At 43.0% G+C, this 25902-nt stretch overlaps 1 protein-coding gene across 1 annotated transcript in view; it reads right to left on the reverse strand.

Moving 5' to 3' along the window:
* Positions 1–1277: 1277 nt before the first annotated feature.
* The window catches only part of GRIN2B (glutamate ionotropic receptor NMDA type subunit 2B), a 426741-nt gene continuing 402116 nt past the window's right edge, over positions 1278–25902 (reverse strand). The window contains exons 10-14 of the mRNA XM_017873067.1: positions 10569–10729; positions 8593–8780; positions 5840–6078; positions 1610–3488; positions 1278–1402 (exon numbers count right to left, since the gene is read on the reverse strand). Of these exons, the coding sequence (XP_017728556.1) occupies positions 1632–3488; positions 5840–6078; positions 8593–8780; positions 10569–10729 (2445 nt within the window). The 3' untranslated portion in view covers positions 1278–1402; positions 1610–1631. The remainder of the gene's footprint in view (positions 1403–1609; positions 3489–5839; positions 6079–8592; positions 8781–10568; positions 10730–25902) is intronic.

A 25902-nucleotide genomic window follows, 5' to 3' on the forward strand; every position in this document is an offset into this window, starting at 1 on the left:
TGCCGGTACCCTCATCCCTGGAGTTTTATACATGTATATCTTTTTTTTCATTCCTCAATGGTACAATCTGAGAGGGAAACAAGGTGTTGCAGGAAGGTGGAAGGGCTTCTATCAAGAGTGCTCACTTTGGGCTCAAGTCACATTCCCAGGGAGCCAGGCCCAAAGAGGTGGTGGAGGATCCCTCTCTGCTCCCCTCTCCCATTGCGAAGTCTCTTCCCCTCTCTTCGTACCTCCTGAGCTACACTCATGGAGTGAAGCTCATTTCTCTTAATTGTCAAGTTCATTTCTCTTAACTGTCTGCTCCACAGCAGTTGTAATCAGTTTTGGGGGAAGAAGCCTGCTCTTCTAGCTTCAGGTTAAGTAAGAAGGGATCAAAGCATTGGAAACATCCCCCTCTCTCACTTACCCTACCATACACGACTCCTTAATTCTTCAAAGGTGGCTTTGCTCCTCCCCAAACCTTGGCCAGTCGAGAGTCTAAATGCTCAAAAGAGCTTTGTAGAATCTTTTGCTCTCAAGTGTGGGCAAAAGAATCGTGGCTGTGAAAATTCTGTTTCCCTTTAGCCTTCCTGGAAAGTTCTTGGTTCAAACTGGTTGAAAAAACTGCCAACCACCGAGGACTTGTTTTTGCACCTTGCTCTTGCAGGATTGCTCACCACCTTTTTTTTTGTCTAGACCATGGATTCTTCTTTATCAAGAATTTTCATTCTGCTTATTCAAGAAGGATGAAGGGAGACACAGCCAAAATTCAGGTAACACATGGCCATCTCTGTCTGTATATAAGCCAAACAATCATACTGCTTGGGGATATTGAAAGAAACAACAGAAAGAGTCAAGGTTGCCTTCTCTTGAGGCACCGGACTACATGTGGGTGCAAGTGTGCATGAACACACATGCATGCACAATCCACCTGCTCTTGCCTCCAAGGCACTATGGGACACTATCATAACGTACTTTCCAGTTTGTTCAAGAATCCACTCCATCACCGATGACCTTTTGTTCCTGTTCACCACCACTATCGAGTCTCATGGGGTTGAAGCAAGCATTTTTTGGCTTATATATAAACACACATGGCCTCCCAACCTCTGCTTGGCACACGATTCCTAGACAGATGTCATCTAAGCAGCATGAATTTAGCCAGAGCCTCTTTCTTTTCACAAGCAGTGTGCTAAATGGTCTCACGTAGATGCTTTTGCTTCCTCACCTAAATGAAAAGATCAGTTTTGGGAAAAGCTACCTTTGTGCTCACAAAGCCTCTTTTTGGTTCTCCCGGCTTCACTCAAAGAGGATGTCAAGGAGCTCTTCCACACCAGGAGGAAGCTCGCATGCAGCCCTTCCTTTCTCCGCTCTACACTCCCCTGCTGAGAGGGCCCATGGCATCATCTCATGGGAACAGGAATGGCTGATAGGGGTGGAAGAAGGAGAGAACTGTGAAAAGGAGGGGAGATGGTGCTGGTCACCGGGGTTGCCCTCAGTAGGAACCAGAACTCCAGGATCCCATAAATAAATTAAAACAACAAGAAAGGAGCAAATGGGAACCAAGTTCACCCCCGTCACCCTCCGTGACATGCGCATCACACGATCCACAGCCTTACCCTCCCATACCCACCTTAACCTCTCTGTTCCCTCACTCAGACATCAGACTCAATACTAGAAAGTTTCTCATAAACATGCCCATTGCTGGAGCCATTGAAAGCCCTGGGGTTTTTGTTGTTAGGCACACAGGGGTTGGACTGGTTCCCTATACAGATGTCCTTCTGGAAACGGGCTGGCACAGCCCCATGAAGGGCCGAGACCACCGGCTTGTTGGTGACAAGGGCCCGGAAGTCCGGCCTGGCTTTCGACGCCCCCGCCACCGTGGGCTGCCTGAAGAAGTAGGATTTGCTGCCATGGAGCAAGCACTGGTCGTCCCCAAAAGTGGGGATGAAAGGGTTTTGCGTGACCCGGTCAGGGTAGAGCGACTTGCTGAGCATGTAGCCGCCGCCGGGGTTGTTGTGGTGGTGATGTCCGGCAGTGGGCACTGAGGACTTGTTGTTGGCAAAGGTGCTCTCGCCAGCTGACATCTCAAACATGTGGGCGTAGGGGCTCCCATCCATGAATCGGCCCTTGTCTTTCAGGCTTACGCTGCGTGGGGCCAGGGCGGCTTCTTCCTTCTGCAGGTCCACGAAGGTGTCGTAGGAGTGCTGCCGGCGCAGTTTGTTCCGGTTCTTCTTCTGGGCCTTGGAATTAGTCGGGCTCTGAGGATACTTAGTGGTGGAGGCGTTTGACGTCACCGCCACCGGGGCAGCCGGCTGGTCCAGTTCCTGCAGGGAGTTGTCCTCGCTGATGTCATACAGGTTGCCTGCTTTCTTGCAAGCCTCGCACCGGATGCACGCCTGCCTGCCCGAGTTCTGACCCGTCACCGTCGTGGAGTAGTTGTGCAGCTTGGAGGGACAGCTGCGGCAGAAGTTGCCCCCGGACCGGTCCTCCCACTCCACGTTGGTCAGGTTCTTCTCCCAAGGTGCAGGTACCCCACTGACCACGCCGTGTTTCTCACCTGCCCCATGCTTGATGTGGGACCTGTTGGTACAGGGCCCTCCTCCGCTGACTGAGTCACGCTTAAAGTCATCACTCCGCTCCTTGTAGATGTCGGTCAGGTCCACGTGCTCCCAGTGGGGTGAGTTCTCCTTTGTTCGGAACTGGTCCAGGTAGAAGTCCCGTAGCCCTTCCTTGTCCCTGAAGTAGCGCTTGTGGTCAGGGGAGCGGGGCGGTCGGCGACGGTAGGCCAGCTCGATCTCGTCAAACTCCCTGCGGGACTTGGCCGAGGCGGGCCGCTTCTTCAGGCTGTCCTTATATTGCTGCTTACGCCTCTTGGCGGCATTGCCCTCGATGTTCCCGTAGGTGACGGTGTGGGTTGAGATGTCAGAGACATCGGAGCGGATCAAGTCATCGTGGCCACTGTAGCGGTCGCTCTTGAAGGAGAATTTGCCATACAGGTCACTGAGCTGGCTGTGCTTGGAGGAGGGGAGGCCGATGTCCAGGGGTTTCTTGCTGATGGACCTGGACTGGGTGGTGAAGGGTGGGTTGTCACAGTCGTAGAGCCCATCGATGGAGCTGGCACTGCCGATGCTATGGGGCCGGTGGTGATGGTGGTAGTGATCTTGGTACACGTTGCTGTCCTTCAGCTGCAGGTTCCCGAACGTTCTCTCCACCTCACTGATGTAGTCACTGAAGAGGTTCTCCTCACAGGGCGGGTTGTTGTAGGATTTGCAGTCAGAATGTGTGAAGCTGCGGCGATGCTCCGAGATGTCATAGACGGATGACTCCCTTCGGATGAAGTCCAGGGCGCTCTGTGGGGAGCCGTTCACACCAGACAGGTTAGCCATGTTCTTGGCTGTGCGCAGCAGGCGCAGGATGTTGGAGTGTGTGTTGTTCATGGTTGCGGTGGGGGAGTTCATTACGGATTGGCGCTCCTCGATCGCCACCCCATGGATGCAGCTGTAGATGCCCTGAAGCAAGAATGCGGGGACAGGTTAGATCTCCAGAGAGGCTAGAAATGACCACAAAAAACACTCTCCCACCAATAATTGCCCCAACTGGATAAGAAAAAGTTAGGGAAAGCATGAAGCGAATAGTCTAATATACTATTAGATGTGGCTAGAAGCTTGTCTAATTTATACCCCTGAATTTGGTGACTGTCATGTCATGAGATGAAGTCAGTGACCTGGCCATCAGAGAGGGGGCATGGTCACACCCAGTAACTTGAGCAAAGGGACTGGAATCATAAGATATGGCATTTTTGCCTCAACTTCACTGTTGACTTACCATGGTTTTCTATGCCTAGATTTTCACATCTTAAAAATGAGGCCATGATATCAACCCATAGCAAAAAATATTGTCAGTCTTCTGGAAATAAACGGCCATGCTCTATGGACGCTGAGGTTGCTCTGCTGTGGCTGGCCACACCTGGCTGACAGTAAAGCACAGGGGAGCTCAGTAGCTCACAATTGCCACTGTTTTCCAGCTCTGACAAATTTTAAGCAGGTTTTAGAATTTCAGTCACCAAATAACAGCTGAGCAATTCTCTTCTTGAGCCAAGCATGAACAAAATTCACAGAAAGAGAGAATTAGGAAGCCCTGGGGTCAATGAAGGATTTTTCTCCTGCTGTGTTCTACACTGTGGGAGGGAAGAATTGGGACAAACAGCCAGTACTAAATAGGAATAAATAACTCCCTTGTTGAATTCTCTCACTTCTTCTCTCTTTAGTTCCTGTTGTCCTTCTTATACTTTCTCACTCACTTAATATTATCAATAATTAACATCTTAACAAATTAGTACTGATCGAGAGCTCCCTATGTACAGCTTCTTGTACAGGGCTTTGAAGGACACTGTGCAGGAGAGGCAATGGGCTGGGTTCCTGGAGGGCTCAGTATGTTGGATTCTAAAGTCAAGCCAACCTCCTGCTCACATCTTGCTCCCTGCCTGGAAAGGTGGACAAACTTGGAACTTTTCTCGCTGGCTAGGGAAAGTATTTGAAAAGAGATTGTTTGAATTGTGTCATTACAACAAATGGGACTAATTTGGAAAGGCAAGTTGTCTCAGTGGGTGGGAGTGAGAGGGGAGAGGGGTAGAAGAATCATAGCCAAATGGGAAAGAAGAAAGGTTTAGACAAGGTAAGTCTCATTGTCCCACAGGGCATCAGCAAGATGGAAGATCTTCAAGGTAAGGTTATTCCACTTTCCCAGTTCTTCTAACTCTTCCTGATTAAGGTCAAGAGAAAATTCCAAGCCTTTTTTCCTCTATAGAGGCATTGATCGTGTCAAACATCATAAATGGGGTTTTTATTACAGATCACCAGCTTCCATGGCTTCTGGCATTCCCCTATCTGAGATCTTAGGGAAGGGCTACCAGGGAAGCAACATGGCTCAGGGATCATCACCACCCCCAAGTTCCATCCTCCTGTTCTGAGCTCACTTGATGGCCTGAATTAACTCACAGCCAGAGAGGAAATGGAGAAATTGTTCTCTATCAGTAAAATACTATAGGAAAAAGATGAAAATATGAAATAATTTAACAAGAAATCAATTTTCTCATTAATACAAAACTCCATTTGTGTCAAAGTTGGCCATATCTGGAACCTAGACCTTCATTCATTCTCACGAATTAGTCTCTCCACTTTATTAACAAAATCAAAAGAAGCTCACTTTTTAAGAAACTTCTCCCTGTGACCTTCTGCTCATACACAAAACTGTCTTCCTAGTGTCTCATTTTGGACTAGGAATGAAGAGGAGACCTAAATAAAGAATGACCTAAGAGTTTTTACTCTTGCTCCAACTAGGGAAGTTTCTGGAATGTAAATTTCTTATGAGTCAGAGCTTATTTCTGAAGGTTCTGTTAAGCTCTTTAACTCTCCATAACCAACACATGGTTAAAACATAGAGTGAAACAACTAATAATATACCTTTGTATGTTAAAATAAGAGAGATATGTTACATATATTTAAACAGAAATGTACATTTTTAAAGGATTAGATAGTTAATACAGAACCAACTAATGGTGATGAAAGGCATTTGGTAAAAAGCCAAATTTTCCATTTTGACAGATCTGTCAGTTCCCATAGAGAACCAAATGCCCAAATCCCACACAGAAAGCTGTTTCTTGAAGGAAATAGGGTATCACCCACTTTTCTGAGCCGCTTGCAATCATATCACACAAACTCCTGAGAAAACATACATGATGTGGTTTCTTGCTTGAGCAACATGGGGGTGGAGATAGTGTCCTCTTGGGTCTCTCTGCTTTGCACAGTGCTAGGCTAAGCTGTCCCTAACAAGCTCTAGGCATTTGAATCAAAACACTTACTCTGCTGATGGAGAAGACCATGCCAGGCTTGCCAGAACAGACACCCATAAAGCAATGTCGGAACTGCCAATAGAAAAGGTGTTCGCAGATGAAGGTGATGAGGCTGAGAGCCATGGCCGCCCCCAACATGTAGAAGACCCCTGCCATGTTGTCAATGTCCAGCTGGCTGCTCATGACCTCATTCTTCTCATTGTGACAAATGCCAGTGAGCCAGAGAGCTTCCAGTTCTTCCATCTCCCCTGGGGAAAGGACAGAGAAGGAAAATAGATAAAAAGAGGAGACAGGAAAGGAGTAGAGAAAAAGGAAAAAGCGGAGTATTGAGCAAGAAAGAGAAAGATACGTAAAAGGAAAAGAGACAAGGAGACAAAAAGGAAATGAAAGAAGTTAACAGTAATCTTATTAATGCCATTACATACTAATTCATCAACATACTCAGTACGCATTCAATAAAAACTTCATGTGAATACTGCAGGCGCTATGAACACATGAGACGTTGCTCCCACTCTCCATTATCTAGCCTGTATAAATTGGCATATAAATAATCACAATGACAAGCTGTCTGCAGGTAACAAGAGTTCAAAGTGTGACGGTAATTCTGTGGATAGCATGGCCAGTGGGTTTTCGTGAAATAAGTAGGAGTTGGAAGTGGGCCATGCTGGATGGATGAATTTTAATTTACATTGTACAAAAAGGCACTCCAGCAGCAGGAATAGTATGATCGGTGGGAACACACAACGCTTGTTTAAGGAAAGGCATGCAGAACAGTTCAAACAGAAAAAGACATAGGAGGCAAAAGAAGCTGAATAAAAAAGATTGATATGAGAGAGCTGAAGACCAGAGTATCAGATTAAGCATTCTGCACTTAATATTACAGACAGTGGGGAATAACATAATCGAATGAGTGATTCAGAGAATTGCCCTTAAAATTGTGCAAAGCAGATTGGGTAGGGAGGAGAGAGGCAGAGAGATCGATTGATTCCCTAGGGCCCCTCAGATTTACTGATCTCTTGAAGAAAATAAAGAGCAAAGAGGAGTAAGCTTGAATAAAATAAGACTCCCAAATTCAGACTTGCCTTCTTTACACATTGTTTAACCGTGTTTTGATTGCTTTAATTCATGTCAGATTTCAATGACCTTTTTCCACTTCACCAGATACTAGGAAGTAGGAAGAGGTCCCAGACAAAAGGAAAGTAAAAGAAACCATGTGCCCTAGAATGCATCTAGTTCTAGACAAGCATTCTGAAAATCTCATGGAGAAAATTGCCTATTCCAATAGTTCTAGTTTGGCTAAAAAACTGAACTTTGCTTGCATAATCTGACTAAACTTTGGCAACTTTTGCAAATCATCTCTTTCTGATGGGTATAGTCTCCATTATTGCCTTTGAGTGACAGCTACACTAAAATTACAGAAGCTCTTATACCAAAATGGCTTGGTAATACTCCAGCTAAAACATTCTCCTGTTTCCAATGTTAATCAAATCACTTTTCCCTTTTTTTTTTTTTTTTTTGATTAAACTATGATTCTCCTAACTAGCGGAGCAGACAACTTCACCTGGATTCTAAAAATCCACCTGTGGTCTTCTGCTTCTGATCTCATCCTTAACGGCAAACCTTCTGCAGACATAATTGAGACAGCCACTTGGCTGATGGCTGGTGAAGCCAAGTAGGGTCTGGCTGCTCATTCATAACTGAGTTAGTTTCTGTGATTCTAACAGAAAGAGTAGTTTCTTTGTACAATAAAGTGAAGAGGGATGCAGAAGACAGGAATATAATGAAACAGAAGATGAGATTTTTTCAACTCAAGTTGGCAGCTCAGTCTGCTGCCAGGATGATCCTGGGGAGTAGCTGGTGATGTCTGCCTCTGAGGACCAGCTGAAAGAGCAAGATGGGAGAGCAGGAAGAATGAATAGATGGCCGCAAGTTTATTTCTCTGCCCTACCTCTGGGCACATAAAGAGCAGAGACCTTCCACAGTTCCATCTATTATTTTGGCCACATGTGAGATGACTGGATGAAACATCTAATATCAGTTCTCCTACTTTATCCCTGAAGGTTTGATTATAGCCTGCAACCCAGAAACAAACCTCCTTGACAAACTGCTTCAATCCTCTCCCTGCCATCTTTCACCTTATTATGGGGTGAAAGATGTTATACCATCCCTGTAAAATATATATGTTGAAGTCCTAACCCCCAATACCTTGGGATGTGACTTTATTTGGAAATAGAGTCATTGCAAACATAATTAAGCCGAGATCATCCCAGAGTAGGGTGAACCCCTAATCTAATATGACTGGCATTCTTAAGAAAAAGGGAAATTCAAACACAGACATGTGCAGAGGGAAAACATGCACACTGGTAAAACACCACGTGAACATGAATCAGATCGGTGGTATGCTTCTACAAGATGAGGAATGCCAAAGATTATCAGCAAACCACCAGATACTATGGGAGAGGCATGAAACAAATTCTCCCTTGCAGACCCCAGAAGAGATTGCCCCTGCTGGCACTGTGATTTCACACGTCTATTCTCTGGAACTGTGAGACAAGACATTTCTGTTGTTTAAGCCACTCAGTGCATGGCACTTTGTTATGGCAGCAATAAGAAACTAATATATACCTGAAAACTACACAATATACTGTGAAATGCTTTTCTGGAAATGCACAGGTTAAATGAATGGAGGAAAGGAAAAGGTTGATGTTTTGGACTGACCATCAGTAGAGGACAAATGGGCACTTTCCCTTTCTTGAACTCACCATCTCCAAAGAGCTGCAGGATAGCAAGGTCCACCTGGCGCTTCCACCCAGAATCTTTTTGGATGGCAATGCCATAGCCAGTGGAAGCAAAGACCTTCCCACTGCCAATGGTCACCAGCTTGCAGCCTTCATCTCTGCCTGCCATATAGTTCAGCACTGCTGCATCATAGATGAAGGCATCCAGTTTCCTGTACAGGAAAAAAGCAAACAAATCCAATGGAGGAATTTTAGAACAAAACTACCTATGGGGCCATTAATATGAAGCAGTAGGGTTCCAGAAAACTATGTGGAGAATTGGTTCAAAGTAAGGTTTAAGTTGGAACTCTGCCAGAATCTAAAGCCTAAATCCCAGGCTGTTCTTTATGTGCTTTTGGGTTGAAAGGAGGAGTTCTTTTCTTCCCACTGGGAATGATGAGAATGTAAGTTGGGCCTGAAGCCAACTCATAAACTGTGTCTGAAAGGAAGAAGGAGTAAAAGGGATCAATAAAAATAATAACAGAAATAATGAAAAGTAACCACCGCAACGAGCAACAAATAGCATGGGGTTAGATTTATATAACATTTTTCATTTCTCAGTTCATTACAGTCTGGAGTGGGGATAAGTGTAGGTGTTTGTGTTTCAATAGATGTGCAATGCTATTTTTGTGGTCAGGAAGTTTCCAGTATTCTGTCGTGCAGCACAAGGATAGAGGTGAGGGGTTGAGGTGGTGGCAGCACAGGCTTGTGTAAGAGCAGATGAGTGAAACTACAAGAGAAGGCAAAATACAGAAGAATTCAGATCTCTCAAATAAATAAATTACAGCATATAGTTCCTAAACATAAAATAACTTCATTTTATGTATTGTGCTTTGCAAGGGAGAAATACATAAAAAAGGGAGTAAGACCAGGCATAGGGGCAGGAAGGCATGAATCAATATTTAAAACCAACATTTAAACATATCAAAGGTAGAGGAAGAAATTTAGATATAGCTGTACAGGCAATAGAGAGGTCTGCAAGAAAGAAAAGCAACACCATTATTCCCTTCATTTTTATTAGTTAAGTCACTTTGTTAGGTAACCTATAGAAAGGGGAACACCAAAAAACCAAAGCCCTGATATGAATGAGAATGGTGGGTGTAGCAGGGGGTCAGAATACCCAAAGTGGCCCTACCTTCAAGCTCAAATCCCATCTTCTGAAATCTTTTGTGACCGTATCTATGGTGATAACATAGAATCTAACAGTATTTTACGTAACCATGTATCTAGGTGCCTTTTCCAGAGCTGGAGCTACAAGGGTATTGAGAGGAGGTCCAAGTGCTGTATAGTCATCATACAACAAAGAAAATGAGCTACAAGACCCCTTGATTTCCAAATCCCAACATCTATAATGCTCCATTATCCATCATCTTCCATAGCTGTAGCTTGTGGAGGCCAAATGAACAAAGGGACCAATCTGGCTGGGACTGTGCAAGCCAACACATGTGTAGGTCATGAACTCCTATGAATGGACAAACACTCCGAGAGGACAGAGTATGTTAACACAAGCTGGCACTGGAGATCAGTCAACACATTCTTACTGTTAATTATCTAAAAACATTTACACTTTCCCCCTTTTCTTTCTCCATTGTCCATAAGACACCAGAACCATAATTTTCACCTCTTAGACAACTGGTCTTTATTTCATACACGGCACAAATACCTTAGCCTTCACTCTGCCCTCCTACTTCTACATTTATTTCACTCTTATTTCGTGGTTACATTAGTGCAACTAGAAAATAATTTGTAAAAAATACATAGAAGTAAGTAATAGCAGAGGAATCTTTGTACACTGGTCTAAGTGATACTATCAAATTTAACTTGGAAATCCATAAAGAACAAATGAAGTCTTTAACATTTTATGATACCAACCATGGTATACCTAGTGCATGTGATTCAATAGTATGCTTAATAAATGTGAGAAACAGATCAAGGACTCTGGGCTTGGAAGCAGTTCTTACCCTGTTTTCAGGGAGAGCAATGCATCATCTACACCCCTCTGGTTGAACTTTCCCATGTAGGCATGCATTTCTGCATAGTTATTGCGAATATTTCTCTCTGTGCTGCCGTTGGGCACGGTCCCAAAGCGGAAAGGGGGTGAGAAGTCATTAGGTCTCTGGAACTGGAGAGAGAAAGACAGATAGAGACAGAGGGAGATGGAGGGAGAGAGAGAGAGAAAAGTCATTTTAGAAAATGTGAAGAGACATTAAGTTAGCATTAGTGGATTTATAATGGAAGGGACCCAACTATACCTCACCAAATACATTAGCCCTCATTCAGGAGCAGCCATTGCTATCTGAAAGCAGACTTCAATTCAATTCAATTTAGTACATATTGTTGAGAGATTTCTATTTGCCCAACCCTGACTTTAATCTATAACCTTTCTGTGTTCCTTTTGTGTACACTACACAATACCAGTGTTGATGGGCCAAAGGAATGTGCTGGTGGCTTAACTGAGGTGGACTAGTCACCTTTATTTCTAAAAATTATGTAAAATCTGTATTCAGGTCTCTTAAAGGCCTAAATACACAGTCATTGCACTATTTTGGCCATAGGGCCTTAGTGAGGTGAGAGCTATGTGGTACTCCTGAAGATAATTTGTTGAGTATCAAATATGTTTTGCTAAGAAATTTTCTTTTGACCTTCCCTGATGCACTCAAAGCTCATATTTATCCCACATGAGTTGTAGGATAAACTGTACAATCAAAGACAATTTTAATTATGTTCCCTTTCTTGCTTGAGACTGAGAGTGCATCTCCAGTGCCTATTATAATAAAGTGAAACCTCTTGGATTTTCATCCCTATGACATCAGTTTTATTTCTGGCTATCACTCTGCAATGCGTAAGTCTTTATGTTGCTTCCTGAACACAAAATTTGTTCATTTGTGTCTTCATGGCCTCATATAGTCCATCTCCTCAGTGCCAACTCATCTATCTCTCCAGGCCAATTTACATCTTTCGTTTCAAAATAAAACTCAAAACAATTTCTTCAAGAAATCTTCTGTGAATTCTTTCTTCCATCAAGTCTACCCAAAAGTGACCCATCAGAATGGGTTATTCTTTGTCTAGATCAGTAATCCTACACATGCAATTACTCTTTAAATGTGCTAGCTAGTCTCTGATGTCATCACTAAGAGTTTAAACTCTAGATTCAAACATACAGATTGAAGACCAGCTCCACCACTTACCACCGTGTGACCTTGGACAAGTAGCATAAACTCTCTGTGCATCCTGTCCTCATTTGTAAGAAGGAGATGATAATGCCTAGTTTTCAATATTATTGTGAGAATTAACTAATATAATTCATATGAAGTGCTTGGCACAGCACCTGGCACACAGTAAGTGCCCACTAAATGTTCTCTTATACTATTTTTAATTTGGGTCTCTATTCTGCATCTCCTAGTAAACTAGCTCTCTAAGCTTCTTATTCCATTAGTACAGCAGTGATCATTGTAGCTGTGCTGTGCTTTGGCATCGGAACGACAATGAAGCTATTTGAAGTCCTCTTGGTTTCAAGTAATAGTACCATTTACTTTGGAGATACATTTGAAAATCTAACCTGCCAACTCAGGAGAACTCTGAAGCTTTGGAATTGCTTGGGATTAGAAGAACTTATTTTCCTTCTTAGAATATGGGCGTTCCATGGGCCACAAAATATCTCAGCACCAGGAGCCATAAATGCCATCTTAATTGCTCAGTGCTGGCCACAGTTAAAAGTAGAGTCATGCAGTGGTGTTAGGCAATCTGTGATGCATCAAACAACTACTACTTCCTGACTGAGAAAGCTCCCCCTCTGACTCATCACAGAGCTTTTGACATTAAAAGTTTTGAAAGGGGTTATAATTTTAAGTGGATAAAACACTACAAAAGAGTAAGAAAAATCTAGAGCCAAATGGGCCACTCAGGGTTAACTAGCCCAAACCTTTCATTTCACAAATGATGAAACCCAAAGAGGGTAAGTAATTTGCTCCACATCACACAGTGGCATTGATAGCTAACAGATCAGAGCTAAATTCGCCTAATTAATAGTCACTCCTCACTGTCTCCAGCAGATAGCAAGTTTAAAGTAAATAGGGATATGCTTTATTGGAAGAGACAGACCCAGAATGCTTTGCATATCACTATCAAATATAACACTTCAGATGTTTGAAGAAAGGTATTCCCCAAATCAAAAGTAGAGTAAATAACTATGGTAGACAGCAATACAACTAATTAACTCCCTTTAATCAGTAATTCCCCACAATACTAGGACAATGACAATTATGTTTATAATGACTGAGATACTCTAGGGCCCAAGGGATTTTCTGAAACATCAATGAAAATTGCAATCATGTCCAATACAATTCTGGTATAAATGATTATACTTTAATTTTTCTGAAAAAATGGCAATCCATGCAAGGTATATGCAACAATTTTATGTTAACTAAATGGAATCCAGTGCCCAGAGGGCCTCACTTCCTGATGAAGCTACATTATAGGCAGTTTTCATATAGCTTTTTATATAGCAATTTTTAATTTTAAATTATTTTTAGATTTCTAAATTCTGTTTTGTAATTGTATCCCTGAATAAATAAAAGCTAAAGAAATGATAAAGGGTCTAGAATAGCCAAGATCACTTTGAAAAAGGGAAAAAAATGTTAAAGGATATACACTACCTGACTTTACAATTCATTATAAAGCTACAGTAATCACGACAGTGTGGCATTAGCATAGAGTCAGATCAATGGAACAGGATAGAATGCCCACTAACAGAGCCACACATATATGGTACAAGGGCAATTCAGTGGAGAGAGAATGGCCTTTAACAAATGGTGTTGGAATAAGTAGATATCTGTTTGCTAAAAAGGAACTTCATTTCACACCTCATAAAATACACAGAACTTAAAGTGGATCATATACCTAAAATGTAAATGCTAGAATTATAAAACTTGTAGAAAATATAGGAGAAAATATTTGTAATCTTGAGTTGGACAGAGATTTCTTAGCTACAACACCAAAAGTGCAATCCACCAAAAAAAGGTAAACAATAAATTGGAGTACATAAAAATAAGAACTTCTTTTTGAAAGATGCAGTTAAAATCATAAAAAAGATAAGCCACCAACTGGGAGGAAGTATTTGAAAATAAATTAAAGCTATTAAAACACTAAAGGAATTAGATAATAACATAGCAAGACTTATATAGTTAAGGCATCTTTCAAATGAAAATAATCAGGCCAGGTGCAGTGGCTGATGCCTGTAATTCCAGCACTTTAGAAGGGCAAAGTGGGTGGATCACTTGAGCTCAGGAGTTTGACACCAGCCTGGCCAACATGGTGAAATCCCATCTCTACCAAAAATATAAAAATTAGCCATGTGTGATGGCATGCGCTTGTGGTCCCAGCTACCTGTGAGGCTGAGGTGTAAGGGTTGCTTGAGCCCAGGAGGTGGAGGTTGCAGTAAGCCAAGATTGTGCCACTGCACTTCAGCCTGGGTGACAGAGCAAGACCCTGTCTCCAAACAAACAAATAAATCATCATAATCATCATCAAAATAATCCAGAGAAACCAAGCAGTCAGTACTGGGGAAGAAGGAGAAAGTGCTGGTCTTAGAGAATTTGAATTTGGATTTCAGCTTTGTCTCAGGCGAGCTGCATGAACATGGGCAAATTACTTGAATTTATGGACCTACCCTCTTTTCTGGAAGTATTATTTTAATGAATAAGATAATATGTAAAAAAATACTTAAAAACTGGCACATGATGGATTCTCAAAATTCTTAGTTGCTTCTATGGAGATGAAGTTCTAACATTTAAAATTGTCCTACGTAAGGCAATGTTCCCTAAGATTGAAAATTCTTATTCTCTAATTTGTTCCTTAAACTAGGCCAGTCTGGAGGCCAACAAGGAGAGAACATTGCCCCAGAATTAGCCAAAGCAGTGAGTTGCTTTTTCTTTTGAAAATTCTTGTCTCAGCTTGGTGAGATCTGTGAAGTTTACATAAAACAGATTTTTTATGCTGTCATTGGAACTTGAACTGTACTAAAATTCACATTCATGGATAACTGTTTAGGGAGGCCATGGGGAAGAAGAAGATTTTCCATATATCGTCATGCTTCCAATAAATGCCCTTGTAATAAAACTTACCCCAAGTTGTAAGGCATTATATAGCACTAGTGTAGCCTGAGTGGCAATCAGTGCTTTCTAGGGCTTTGGGAAGGAGAAAAATTTAGCACTGTCAAGAACCAGAAGTCTTAACATTAATAGAACAGGGAGGACCCTGAAAAAATAATTTTTAAACAAATTTAAAAGCCTAATGTATCAGGGAGCTCAGTAATTGAATTAAAAAACTCAGTCTGATTTCAAAGTAGGGAAATGTATACAGTACTCTTTACTTTTTTTTTTTTTTTTTGAAACAGAGTCTCACTCTTTCACCCAGGCTGGAGTGCAGTGTTGTGATCTTGGCTCACTGAAACCTCAACCTCCCAGGCTCAGGTGATCCTCCCACCTCAGCCTCCCCGGTAGCTGGGACTACAGATGTGAGCCACCACACACCGCTAATTTTTGTACTTTTAGTAGAGACAGGGTTTGGTCATGTTGGCCAGGCTGGTTTCCAACTCCTGGCCTCAAGCGATCCACTCTGCTTGGCCTCCCAAGGTGCTAGGATTACAGGCGAGAGCCACCACGCCGGGCCCAGTACTCTTTATTAATCACCTTTGGTCATAGAGCTTCCTTGAATGTGGAATCTTTTTCTAGGAGTCACCCAGATTGGAATGATCAATCAACACAGATTTGGATAGGAAAATAACACAGACAGGGAGGGCCCCATTTCATAGATGAGGAAACCGAAGCCCTGAACAGATCAAACAAGTTGTTCAAGCCCACACAGTATAGTGGGAGGACAAGCTGAGACTTAGCCTCTGAGTATGGCCTTCCCTTTGCCAGTTGAAATGCTAGCTGAACAGTCCTACTTCCTGCCTACTAGGGAGTGAAGCCACACGCTGTAAGTGGGGCCACGTAGTGAGACTATCCTTCCTTTTGTGGCAAATCAAATGCCAACTCCCATCCTTCCCACTGCATTTAACACAGGGCTTCAAGCAATTGCTGTGAGCGTGCACTTGCACAAGGGCAAAACAATGCCAGAATGTTAAGAGAACTGTAATCTCATTTGATTCTCCTGGAGAGCAGCAGGGAATCAGAATTCAGGCCTCTGAGCTGTTCAGATCATCTCAGCCTCCATTTTAATGACCTCAAAGTGAATTAGTCTCGGCAGCCATGCAAGGAGAAAGGTGCTCAAGGGCCAGGAGTCAAGGCCCCCACCCAGAGATGAGCAGACATTAGGGTCCTGGACTCTTTTGGCTGCCACCTCCCCACTAGAGAGCTTCTCATACAGCCTGCTGGAGAAAGAAAGGAAGAGAGGAGCAAATCAGGGAAGTATGGATCTGGTCCATTTTTAAAATTGTGAAATAAAAATATAAATTGATTTTCCTCTGTATTAGGCATTGTAAGTCATTAATAATTGCCACTCTTATTCAATACCTATGTATGTACTGGGTATAAGTTACATTATCTCCTTTAACTATGATAATTAAAATGCATCCATTCATCTGGCAAATATTTGCCTAGCATCTATTAGTGCAGGAGACTGTATTAGGAACAGAGATACAAAGATGAAAAAAATCAGACCCAGTTTTCAAGAAGTTTCCATTACAGAAAGTCAGAAATATAGATATTCATTCAGTTTTTCGTTCATTTACTTTTTCATTTCATTTATTTATTCATTTCATTCATTTATACAAGCATTCAGCAAGTATTTGTTGGTGTTTATTGTGTACAGAGGAGGTGCTGAGGATGCATTATTGCAGAAGAGTATGATCTTGCCTTCAAGGAGTTCACATTATAAATAAGAGAGACAAATAGTAAGCCTGTTTTTTATTTTTTAAATTCCTAAGTAATCTTTTGTAGAGATGGGCTCTCTCCATGTTGTAAAGGTTGGTACTGAACTCCCAGCCTCAAGCAATCCTCCCACCTCAGCCTCCCCTAGGGTTGACTAAAGTCAGCCACAAATTATTTGCCACTCTATGAAAAAGAGGTCCATGTCCCCTTCCCCACCTTGATTTTGAGCTGGCCTAGGTGACTTGCTCAACCAGTAGAAGGTGGCAGAAGTAACATTTTGGAACTTCTAAGGCAAGGGCAGAAGAAGCTTTACAGCTTCCACCTTGGCCTTTGGGAACCTGGCTCTGAGGGAATTGGTGTACCATGTTAGAAGTCCAACAACCCTGAGGCCACCATGCTGGAGATTCCACCTACAGGTGCTCCCATCTGCAGTCCTAGCTGAGCCCTGGACTTCTATCCATTCCAGTCAGGGCACCAGGCATTAGAGTAAAGCCATTATGGACTCTCCAGCCCAGCCCAGCCTCCCACTGACTATCAGTCAATGCTACACGAAGTAGAAGAATCACTCAGCCAAGCCCTACCCAAATATCTGACCCACAAAACAGTAAAATACAATAAAATCTTCTTGCTTTAAGCCACTAAGTGTTGGGCTAGTTTGCTGTGTAGCAATAAGTGAGGGAAACAGATGATTTCAAATAGTGAAAATGAAGTGCTAGGAAGAAATTGAAACAGTGTAATAGGATAAAGAGTGATTGGTAGGAGAACAAGTTTAGACTGGCTGTCCTGAAAAGGCCTCTCTGAGAAGGTGGCATCTGAACTGAGACCTGAATGATAAGAAAGAACCAGGCATACAAAGACTAGGGGGAAAGTGTATCAGGCTCAGGAAACAGCAAATGCAGAGGCCCTGACATGGGAGGACAAGCTTGGTGTGACCAGGGGCTATAAATAATGGGGCGGGTGGTATGAGCAGCTGTGCCCCCCCAGCAGTGGGAGAACAGAACACAGGGGCTGTCTCAATGGTATCCCAGAGCCTGTGCACTGGGGCTAAGACTTAACCATTTGAACAAGAGGAGCAAAATGGTTTCTAGATAGAGACGAGTGTTCAAAGACACAAGACGGTGAGAGAGACTGGGCATGATCAGAGACCACAAGCAGCTTATCGTTGCCAGAGCCTAGCAGATATGGCCATGGTGACAGGAGGCTGACACAGCTGAAGAAGGAAGCAGGGCCTGGATCACAAAGAAAGTTGAATTCTGTGCAAAGGAGTTTAAAGTTCATAATCTAAGGGATGAGAAACAGCAGAGCTTCTGGAGTTAAGCTGCCTGATTCAGATCCCAGCTATGCCACTTGATAGCTGTGTGACCTTGATCAACTCACTTAACTTCTCTGTACCCCAGTTTCTACATTTGTACAATAGGCAGCTAATAGCACCTACCTCATAAAGTTTAAGTATTCAACCAGTCAATCTGGGCAAAGTATTGGCACTGTGCCTGGCTGATAAAGATACGATGTTAGCTATTGTTACTATCATTATTACTAGCATCAACATCGTCATCATCATCTTCATCATCACCATTGGAAGCAACTGAGGAACTCTGCCAGAATGACAAGATTGGGTTTTTGTGTTAGAAAAAGTCCCCAGGTGCTGGTGTGAAAAACAGGTTGAAAGGAGTAAGATGGAGAGACAAGAGCTGAGGAGGCCCTGAGCTCTGGTGAGGGTATGGGTGCTACAGTCAGATAAGAAGGAACAGACATATCATCAGACATGTCCCTACACTACTAGCTAATATACAAAACCACAGAGGTGCACACCATTGACATATACATTTCCTGAAAGGTTCCTAGAAGGAGGCTGAATTGAAGCTGGCAGGGAGGGTGGATTGGATTTGAAAGGGTGAAGATGGGGCATTAACATCAATTTACACTAGAGGAGCGCTCTGCTTTAAGACTCCTCCTCCAACCTGGTTAGTTTCCAGGGTGAGAATGAAGAAACATACTTTGAGGTCCTGGCACCAGGAGAAGAGCAGGTTCTGAAAACAAAACCAAGAAGGTCCTAAATACTGATGGTGTACAAGCAGTGGTCATTCTGACCACCAGTCAAGGCCATCTCCTGATCAGCTGTCACACAGTCCCAAGGACGATGATCAGAGTCAGATCCAGTGAATGACAGCACAAAAATGAAAGCAGCTCTGCTAAAATGAAGAGGATGGTGAGGAACTTCCTTCTTGGGTAGTTGGCTTCCCTGCAAAATGGCTCTGCTCATTCAGTCTGTGTCCCATCAGCATATGCAGATTAGGACAAACAGGTGCTGTGACCTTGCAGAGGTGGATATTGGACATCCTATTTGCAGGGATCCATCCATATGAGATATGGAATCTGGGGGCTTTTGTCTTCAAAGCTTGACAATCCTACACATAAATATTCATTCCATTACTTCTGATTTTACATTTGCATCACAAAAAGAATCAATGCCCAAATGCCACTCAGCCCTTCCAGGCACCCAAGAGAAAAGGTGGGAAAGGCTTAGGAGATGTGAATGGCTTTGGGCCTGGGTTACTAATTATGAGGTAGCAGCATGTCAGAATTCTGAAGACACCACATTTTTACCTATTCAGCACCCTCCTGTTATTATTGTTATTGTCATTACCCTATTTTATATTTTAATAGTATTTTTAAATTATTGACTTTTATTCTCATGAATTTTAACCACGTATGGAATCTTGCAGTCACCACCACAATCAAGACACAAAACAATTCCATTACTCAAAAAGCTCCCTGGTGCCACTCCTTTCAAGTCACACACTCCCTTTGCTCTTAACCTCCAGCCACTCTATCTCATAGTTTTGCCTTTTCTAAAATGTCATATAAATGGAATCCTATAGTACATAACCTTTTGAGACTGGCTTTTTTTACTTATGATAATGCCTTTGAGATTCATCTCCAGGCCTTTGCATGTATCTGCAGGTCATTCCTTCATATTGCTGAGTAGTATTCCATTATGTGAATGCACCATTTGATCCATTTATCTATTGAAGGACATTTGAGTTACTTTCAGGTAACTGTGAGTAGAGCAGCTGTAAACATTTATGTACAGGTTTTTGAGTGAACATGTTTTCATTTCTCTAAGGTAAATATTCAGGGATGGGAGTGATGAGTCATATGCCCCATGCTTCTAAAGTCTTTTTACAACTCTTCTATCTTTCGATCTTCTCAGTTTTTCCAGGAACTACCAAGCAAGTACAGCAACTGATATTATCTTCCTTAGCCCAGGGATGTTGCACCAAACTGTGTTGCCCATCACCAAATCTTCCATAATAATGCCCTATGGCCCAGCTAGGGTGAAGGGATATGTATGTGTGACTCCAGACTCTGGGCAGCATCTGAAGAGGGGAGAAAGTGGCTGGAGGAAGCACCTTCTCTCTCCTCTTCTACCATAATCCCTTGTTGGGCCCAATGCGGGAAGAAGGAGGTCAGGTGACCATACAAGGAGTAGACTTTCTGAGAGCATGAGCTCCTTCACTGTTCCACGGCCCATAAGTGCTTGGGACAGATGTGAAAAGGAGGTAATCTGTGCTTACATTGAAAAGACAATCTTGGCCAGGCATGGTGGCTCACGCCTGTAATCCCAGTGCTTTGGGAAGCTGAGGTTGGTGGATCACCTGAAGTCAGGTATTTGTGACCAGCCTGGCCAACATGGCAAAACCCTGTCTTTACTAAAAATACAAAAGTTAGCCAGATGTGGTGGAGCACACCTGTAGTCCCAGCTACTTGGGAGGCTGAGACAGGAGGATTGCTTGAATCTGGGAGGCAGAGGTTGCAGTGAGCCGAAATCATGCCACTGCACTCCACCCTGGTTGACAGAGTGAGACTTTGTCTCAAAAAAAAAAAAAAAATTAGTGATAAAACAGTAAGTAAACATATGGGTTATGGGCTCAAAGATCTAAGTTCAAATCTGAGCTCTACCACTTTTTTTTTTTTTTTTTTTGAGACGGAGTCTCGCTCTGTTGCCCAGGCTAGGAGTGCAGTGGCAGGATTCAGCTCACTGCAAGCTACCGCCTCCCGGTGTTGACACCATTACTCCTGCCTTCAGCCATCCAACGTACTGACTACAGGCCACCGCCACCCTCGACCGGCTAGTTTTTTGTATTTTTTTAGTACGAGACGGGTTCACGTGTTAGCGCAGATGAGTCCTTGATCTCCTCACCTCGTGATCCGCCCCCCTCTCGCCGTCCCAAACGGCTTGAGCCACTGCATCCGGCCGCTCTACCACTTATTAACGGTGTGGCACCCGGCCGCTCTACCACTTATTAACGGTGTGACTCAATAAACAAGCCACTTAGCTTTGAAACTGAATTTTAACAATGTTCCAAGAGGAGAAATAAGGTACAGCATCCCACTACAAATTCTCCATTTCAAAACATGGGGCCCGGAGTGGCCCCCCAAGAACCCCTAAAACAAACTGGCTGTGGATATGGTGAAAGATTAGAAAGTTAAACCCTTCACCTTCACGAAAGAATCTGGAATGGAGGTAAGAGGAATACAAAATAATTGTTATATTTCATTATAAAGTATTCATTGGAAACAGTATTGTTCAAATTCATTCAAAAGGCATGGCTGAATTATGGAAACAATAACATTACAGAATGTAGTTAGAAGCTACCGGTATATAGGAAAATTGCCCAAATTAACTCTGTTCTCTTCCTGGGCCGCTGATGAATCTGATGACATTTTGCTACTGCCAGAAAGGGAGTTGGCATATAATAAGCATTCAACACCTTAATTGTTTCTGCTCATATTCCTCTTGTTATTAACATTAGTGCTATAATTGCCTACAGTGGCAAACACCCTGAAGTTTACATGTAAAGAGACCTGCACCTGGATGTGAGAAGGCTGGTAAGTGGCCTTTCTCCTGCCTCTGGCTGTGCTGTCATTGGAGGATGTGTCTTCACAGCTCTGGATGCTGTGCTGCTGGGGAAGGAACTTTGTGCCTCTCTGAGCTCAGCGTGGAGCTGGGGTTCTGTAATAGGCCTTAGACAGGTGGGGGTGGTGGGGACTGCAACTTCTCCTGTCATCACCCTCCTGCTGGGGCCAAAACAAAAGCTTGCAGCAAATAAAACACCAGTTCTTCAGATTCCTGGAATTTAGTTAATTACCAGTTTTCCTCACAATGATGGTTTTAATGCAATAAAGCAGTCATTTCTTTTGTATTTTATAAAATTTGGATACATAAGCCTTAGTCAATATTCCCTGAAATATTTCATAAAATCAGATGGCGTATTAGCTAGCTGAGGCTTGGTCCCTGAGTTTAGCAAAGCCAAGAAAGTGGGTTTATTCCTATATTAACTACATTAACTTTAACATATCATAACCTGCACCTTGAGGTTTTAGGTGTTTGGCAAAGTCTTGTGTCTGGCCATAAAATATCACATCAGTAGCACACAGTTAATGGACATAAGCCACATACAAGTCACTGAGCTCTGAAATAAAATGAAGCAACTAATACGATCCCTACCATTACAGTTTAGCTGGAAATAATAATGACGATAATCATATAATGCCAGCAGCAGCAGCTAATGCTTCTACAGCACTTACTATGTGTCACACAATTTACATATAGTAACTCATTAATCCTCTCATTGATGCTATGAGGTAGGCATTATTATCCCCATTTAATGGACAGGGAAACTAATGCACAGATAGTAAGTAATTTGAATAAGGCCATACAGCTAGAAACTAGAGCAAGGATTCAAATACAGGGTTCTCACATTTAACTGTAAAATACACCACAGGGCTCTATGCAAATGGAATGGATGCTCAGAAAATGTATAGATTAAGGAATCCAGTGCCTGAATGAGTATGCCTATACAATGGGAGGTAAGGAAAGGAAGGGCTACGGAAGTTTAGAGGGAGAGAAAATCATTACAAAAGGATATGGTTGGGGAGGCTGCACAGAGCAGGCAGAGATGGAGCTGACTCCACCAGATTGGCCAAGTTTATCCAGGCAAAGAGGTCTGGGAGGGTGATGGGGCAAGTGAAACGGCATGAGCAAAGCACCGGGATGTGAGCATGGCGTCTGCACTGACGTTGGGAGGAATGTTTGGCGCCCAGATAGAAACCATCCCATGGGGCACACCGAATGGTCAGACTGAGGAAGGACACTGTGAATCCCACAGTGCTCAGGTGTAGCTATCATTCAGCTAAAGCAGCATGGCTCGAAGAACAGAGAGGTTGGAGAAGGGATGTTTACTGGAAAACTAAAAGCCTGGACTATTTTCAGAGGGAAAATAATGGGAGGGATAAACGAAAAAGGCATCAGAGTGGAAGCCTTGATTGAATCCAAGTCTGCCTATGTATTCAGAAGAACAAAGGAGAGGAAGTGGCAGAGTTAGCCTCATCCCCACCACCTCCTCTCCCACTCTCCTCCCCTCCCACTCTCCTCCCTCACCCACTCCTCAGGAGCCACACTGGCTTCCTTGCAGTTTCTAAAACTCACAGGCAAGCTCCTACCTTCGCATGCTCTTCTCTGCCCCCAAAGCCCTGAATATCTGCATATATTGATCCCTCACTAACTTTGGGCCAGACTTAATTGCCTTTTTATTTTCTGCCCTTTCCTCCTTAGAATGTAATATAATGGGCACAGTTTTGGTCTGTTGTGATCACTGCTGTATCTCTAGTGCCTAGAAAAGTATCCAACACTTAGTAAGCTCTCAGTATGAATGAAGGGTGACTTAGAATGAATGAATTGAATTGCACATATGGATATATTTATCATATGAAAAACTCCATTCAAAATGCACTATTCAGCTGTTGATACATTATCACGCAACACACAGTTGAGCACTAACATTCCTCAGATCTAGGGCTAGTCTAGCATCTCTGCTGAATAAGGAGTTAATGTGTCCTAATGCCAGTCGAGAACATCTTTCCTGGCACTTTCTCCATTTTTCCTTCACAAAACATATCAGATATGAAATCCTGCAAGAGCTTGTCAGATTTAGGACTTGATGCATATGAATATTTCTTTGGCACCAAAAATGTGACAGAGTTAGAGATGATTATGATAACATGGAGATGAAGTGAAACAGAGGCATAAGGACAGAGGCATTTGAGTTTTATCCTTAAGTCATCCTGTGCGTGACAGGTGGCCTTCGTTGAGCTCCTTCAACCTATTGTTACACAAGACTGTTACAAAGAGGTGTTATTACCGTCCACTGCACTCTACCTCACAGACCAACCTGGGAGGGTACACGGGATTGTTCCAGATATTTTATAAAAGCTGTGGATGCTAGCAAAGAGAAATGGCCCTTAAAGAAGCTTTCAAGTAAAGGAGACAGATGGATTCACCATGGAAACTGGGATTCTGAAGTTGTACTAGGAGCTCCAGCAGCTCATAAAATTTTGGAAGAGATAAGGAAGGTTACTACCAAGATTTCCACATGCAAGATGCCCCAGTGAATTTAGGGTGCTCCAGTTATTAGTACCATCACCTGAGGTTCTAATATGGTATCAACATCTTCAGAGAAATGAAGCTGGGGTGGGGTGGAAATGTCAAAGACCTATGCCAGGCGGGGGCCAGGGTGAGTGAGGATCCAGCGACAGGCAAGGCAGAGGGACCCGTGTGTCTCTGCCCTCCTGGTAATCAATCAGATCTGTCAGTTCCAAATTGAGGAATGGAAATGCCGGCATGTGCACTTACTGTCACATTGTGACCCACTTACAGTCCAGTAGAGCTTCTTCCTTTGTTCAATGAAGTCAGCCCTATGCGAGGGACACTCTGGTTTATGGAATGTCAGTATTGGAATGCAGCCTGGCGATCCCACCACACACACTGCATCCCAATGGGGTTCACAATGGACCATCACAGGAGAGGACTCCAACAATCCTTTGGTAAAGAAACGTATTTAACCTTGACACAGTGTTTCCCCAAACTTATTTTCCCATGGATTTTTTTTTTTTAAACTAGCCATTATGTTTCCCAGAACACTCATAGTCTATGAAACAGTTTGAGAAATGCTGATTGAGCAACTTTCTCCCTGTACAGAAAAGGAAACAGAGACCTGGGAAATTCATTACCTATCCAAGACTAAACAGCCATTGCCTGCTCCTGTCCCCATCTCTTTTTTTTATTTAGTCTCCACACATGTATTGGGTGCCTACTCTGCACCAGGAGCTGCCCTTAACAGTCGATAGCAAGACACGGCAGACATTTCCATGTCTCAGGCTTTTAGGACTAATGGGAGGCCAATGTACTTTAGTTGTCCTTAATGGACCTCCAACTATAATGCAAACATAATTATTATAAGGTGACTGCTACAAAAGTAAAATATCAATAACCATGTCGGTAGAAAATGAAGTTCAATTTTCCAGTTGACTAAGGGTTAAGCCACAAAACTTTTCCTTTCAACCCTTTTGATGAAAATCATTCTAAACTATAGTCGTTCAAACATATTCAGTGAGCATCTGCTATGTGTCATGATACAGGGAGGGGAATGATATACAGAAATTAAGACACAAAAGACCATAGATGGTTTAGGACATTATGTTTAATATGTACTTATGCCAGGAAAATCCTAGAAACTATCATTACTTTTAATAATTTCTTTACATAAGCTTTCTTTGTTATCATTTATATCTTTTCCCCTCTAAAAGTGGCAAGGGTTATAGTTATTTTAGGGTTGGTTACTTTTTGTTAAAGAAGTGATATTTTCCTATGAAAATAGAAAGTACTCAGCAAACACTTGGCTGATTAGGAAGCCAACACCTCACCATTCAAAGAACAGGGCAGGCTTAACACATGCATACAAGGAGGGGACTCCTGTGCCTGTCTCACACAGGAGCCGAGGAATAATCAGGGGCTTCGAAGAAGTCGTTGCCAAATAGGTCCTGAAAGAACTTTATAATTTAAGATCTGACAAGCCACATAGCAGCACAGTTAGAGACCTCACTTACTCAGTTCTCTTCTGAAATACCTGCCCAATTTAGATGGTTTGACAGGAATAGAAACCACAAGGTGAGAAAATTCTATCTGGGATTCTAAATGTCAAATATTTCTTATCTACATTACCCTCTCTTCCTTCCCCTTCAACCATTGGTCATGAAACTATCTTTCACTGTTTCTCAAATTCAAATGACTAATAAAGAGTGAAAAGTACTGAGGGGGGGCGGAGCAAGATGGCCGAATAGGAACAGCTCCAGTCTCCAACTCCCAGCGTGAGCGACACAGAAGACCGGTGATTTCTGCATTTTCAACAGGTACTGGGGTCATCTCACTAGGGAGTGCCGGACAATCGGTGCTGGTCAGCTGCTGCAGCCCGACCAGCGAGAGCTGAAGCAGGACGAGGCATTGCCTCACCTGGGAACGCAAGGGGGAAGGGAATCCCTTTTCCTAGCCAGGGGAACTGAGACACACAACACCTGGAAAATC

Source organism: Rhinopithecus bieti, unplaced genomic scaffold, assembly GCF_001698545.2.
Source record: "Rhinopithecus bieti isolate Rb0 unplaced genomic scaffold, ASM169854v2 scaffold_110, whole genome shotgun sequence".
Lineage (NCBI taxonomy): Eukaryota > Metazoa > Chordata > Mammalia > Primates > Cercopithecidae > Rhinopithecus > Rhinopithecus bieti.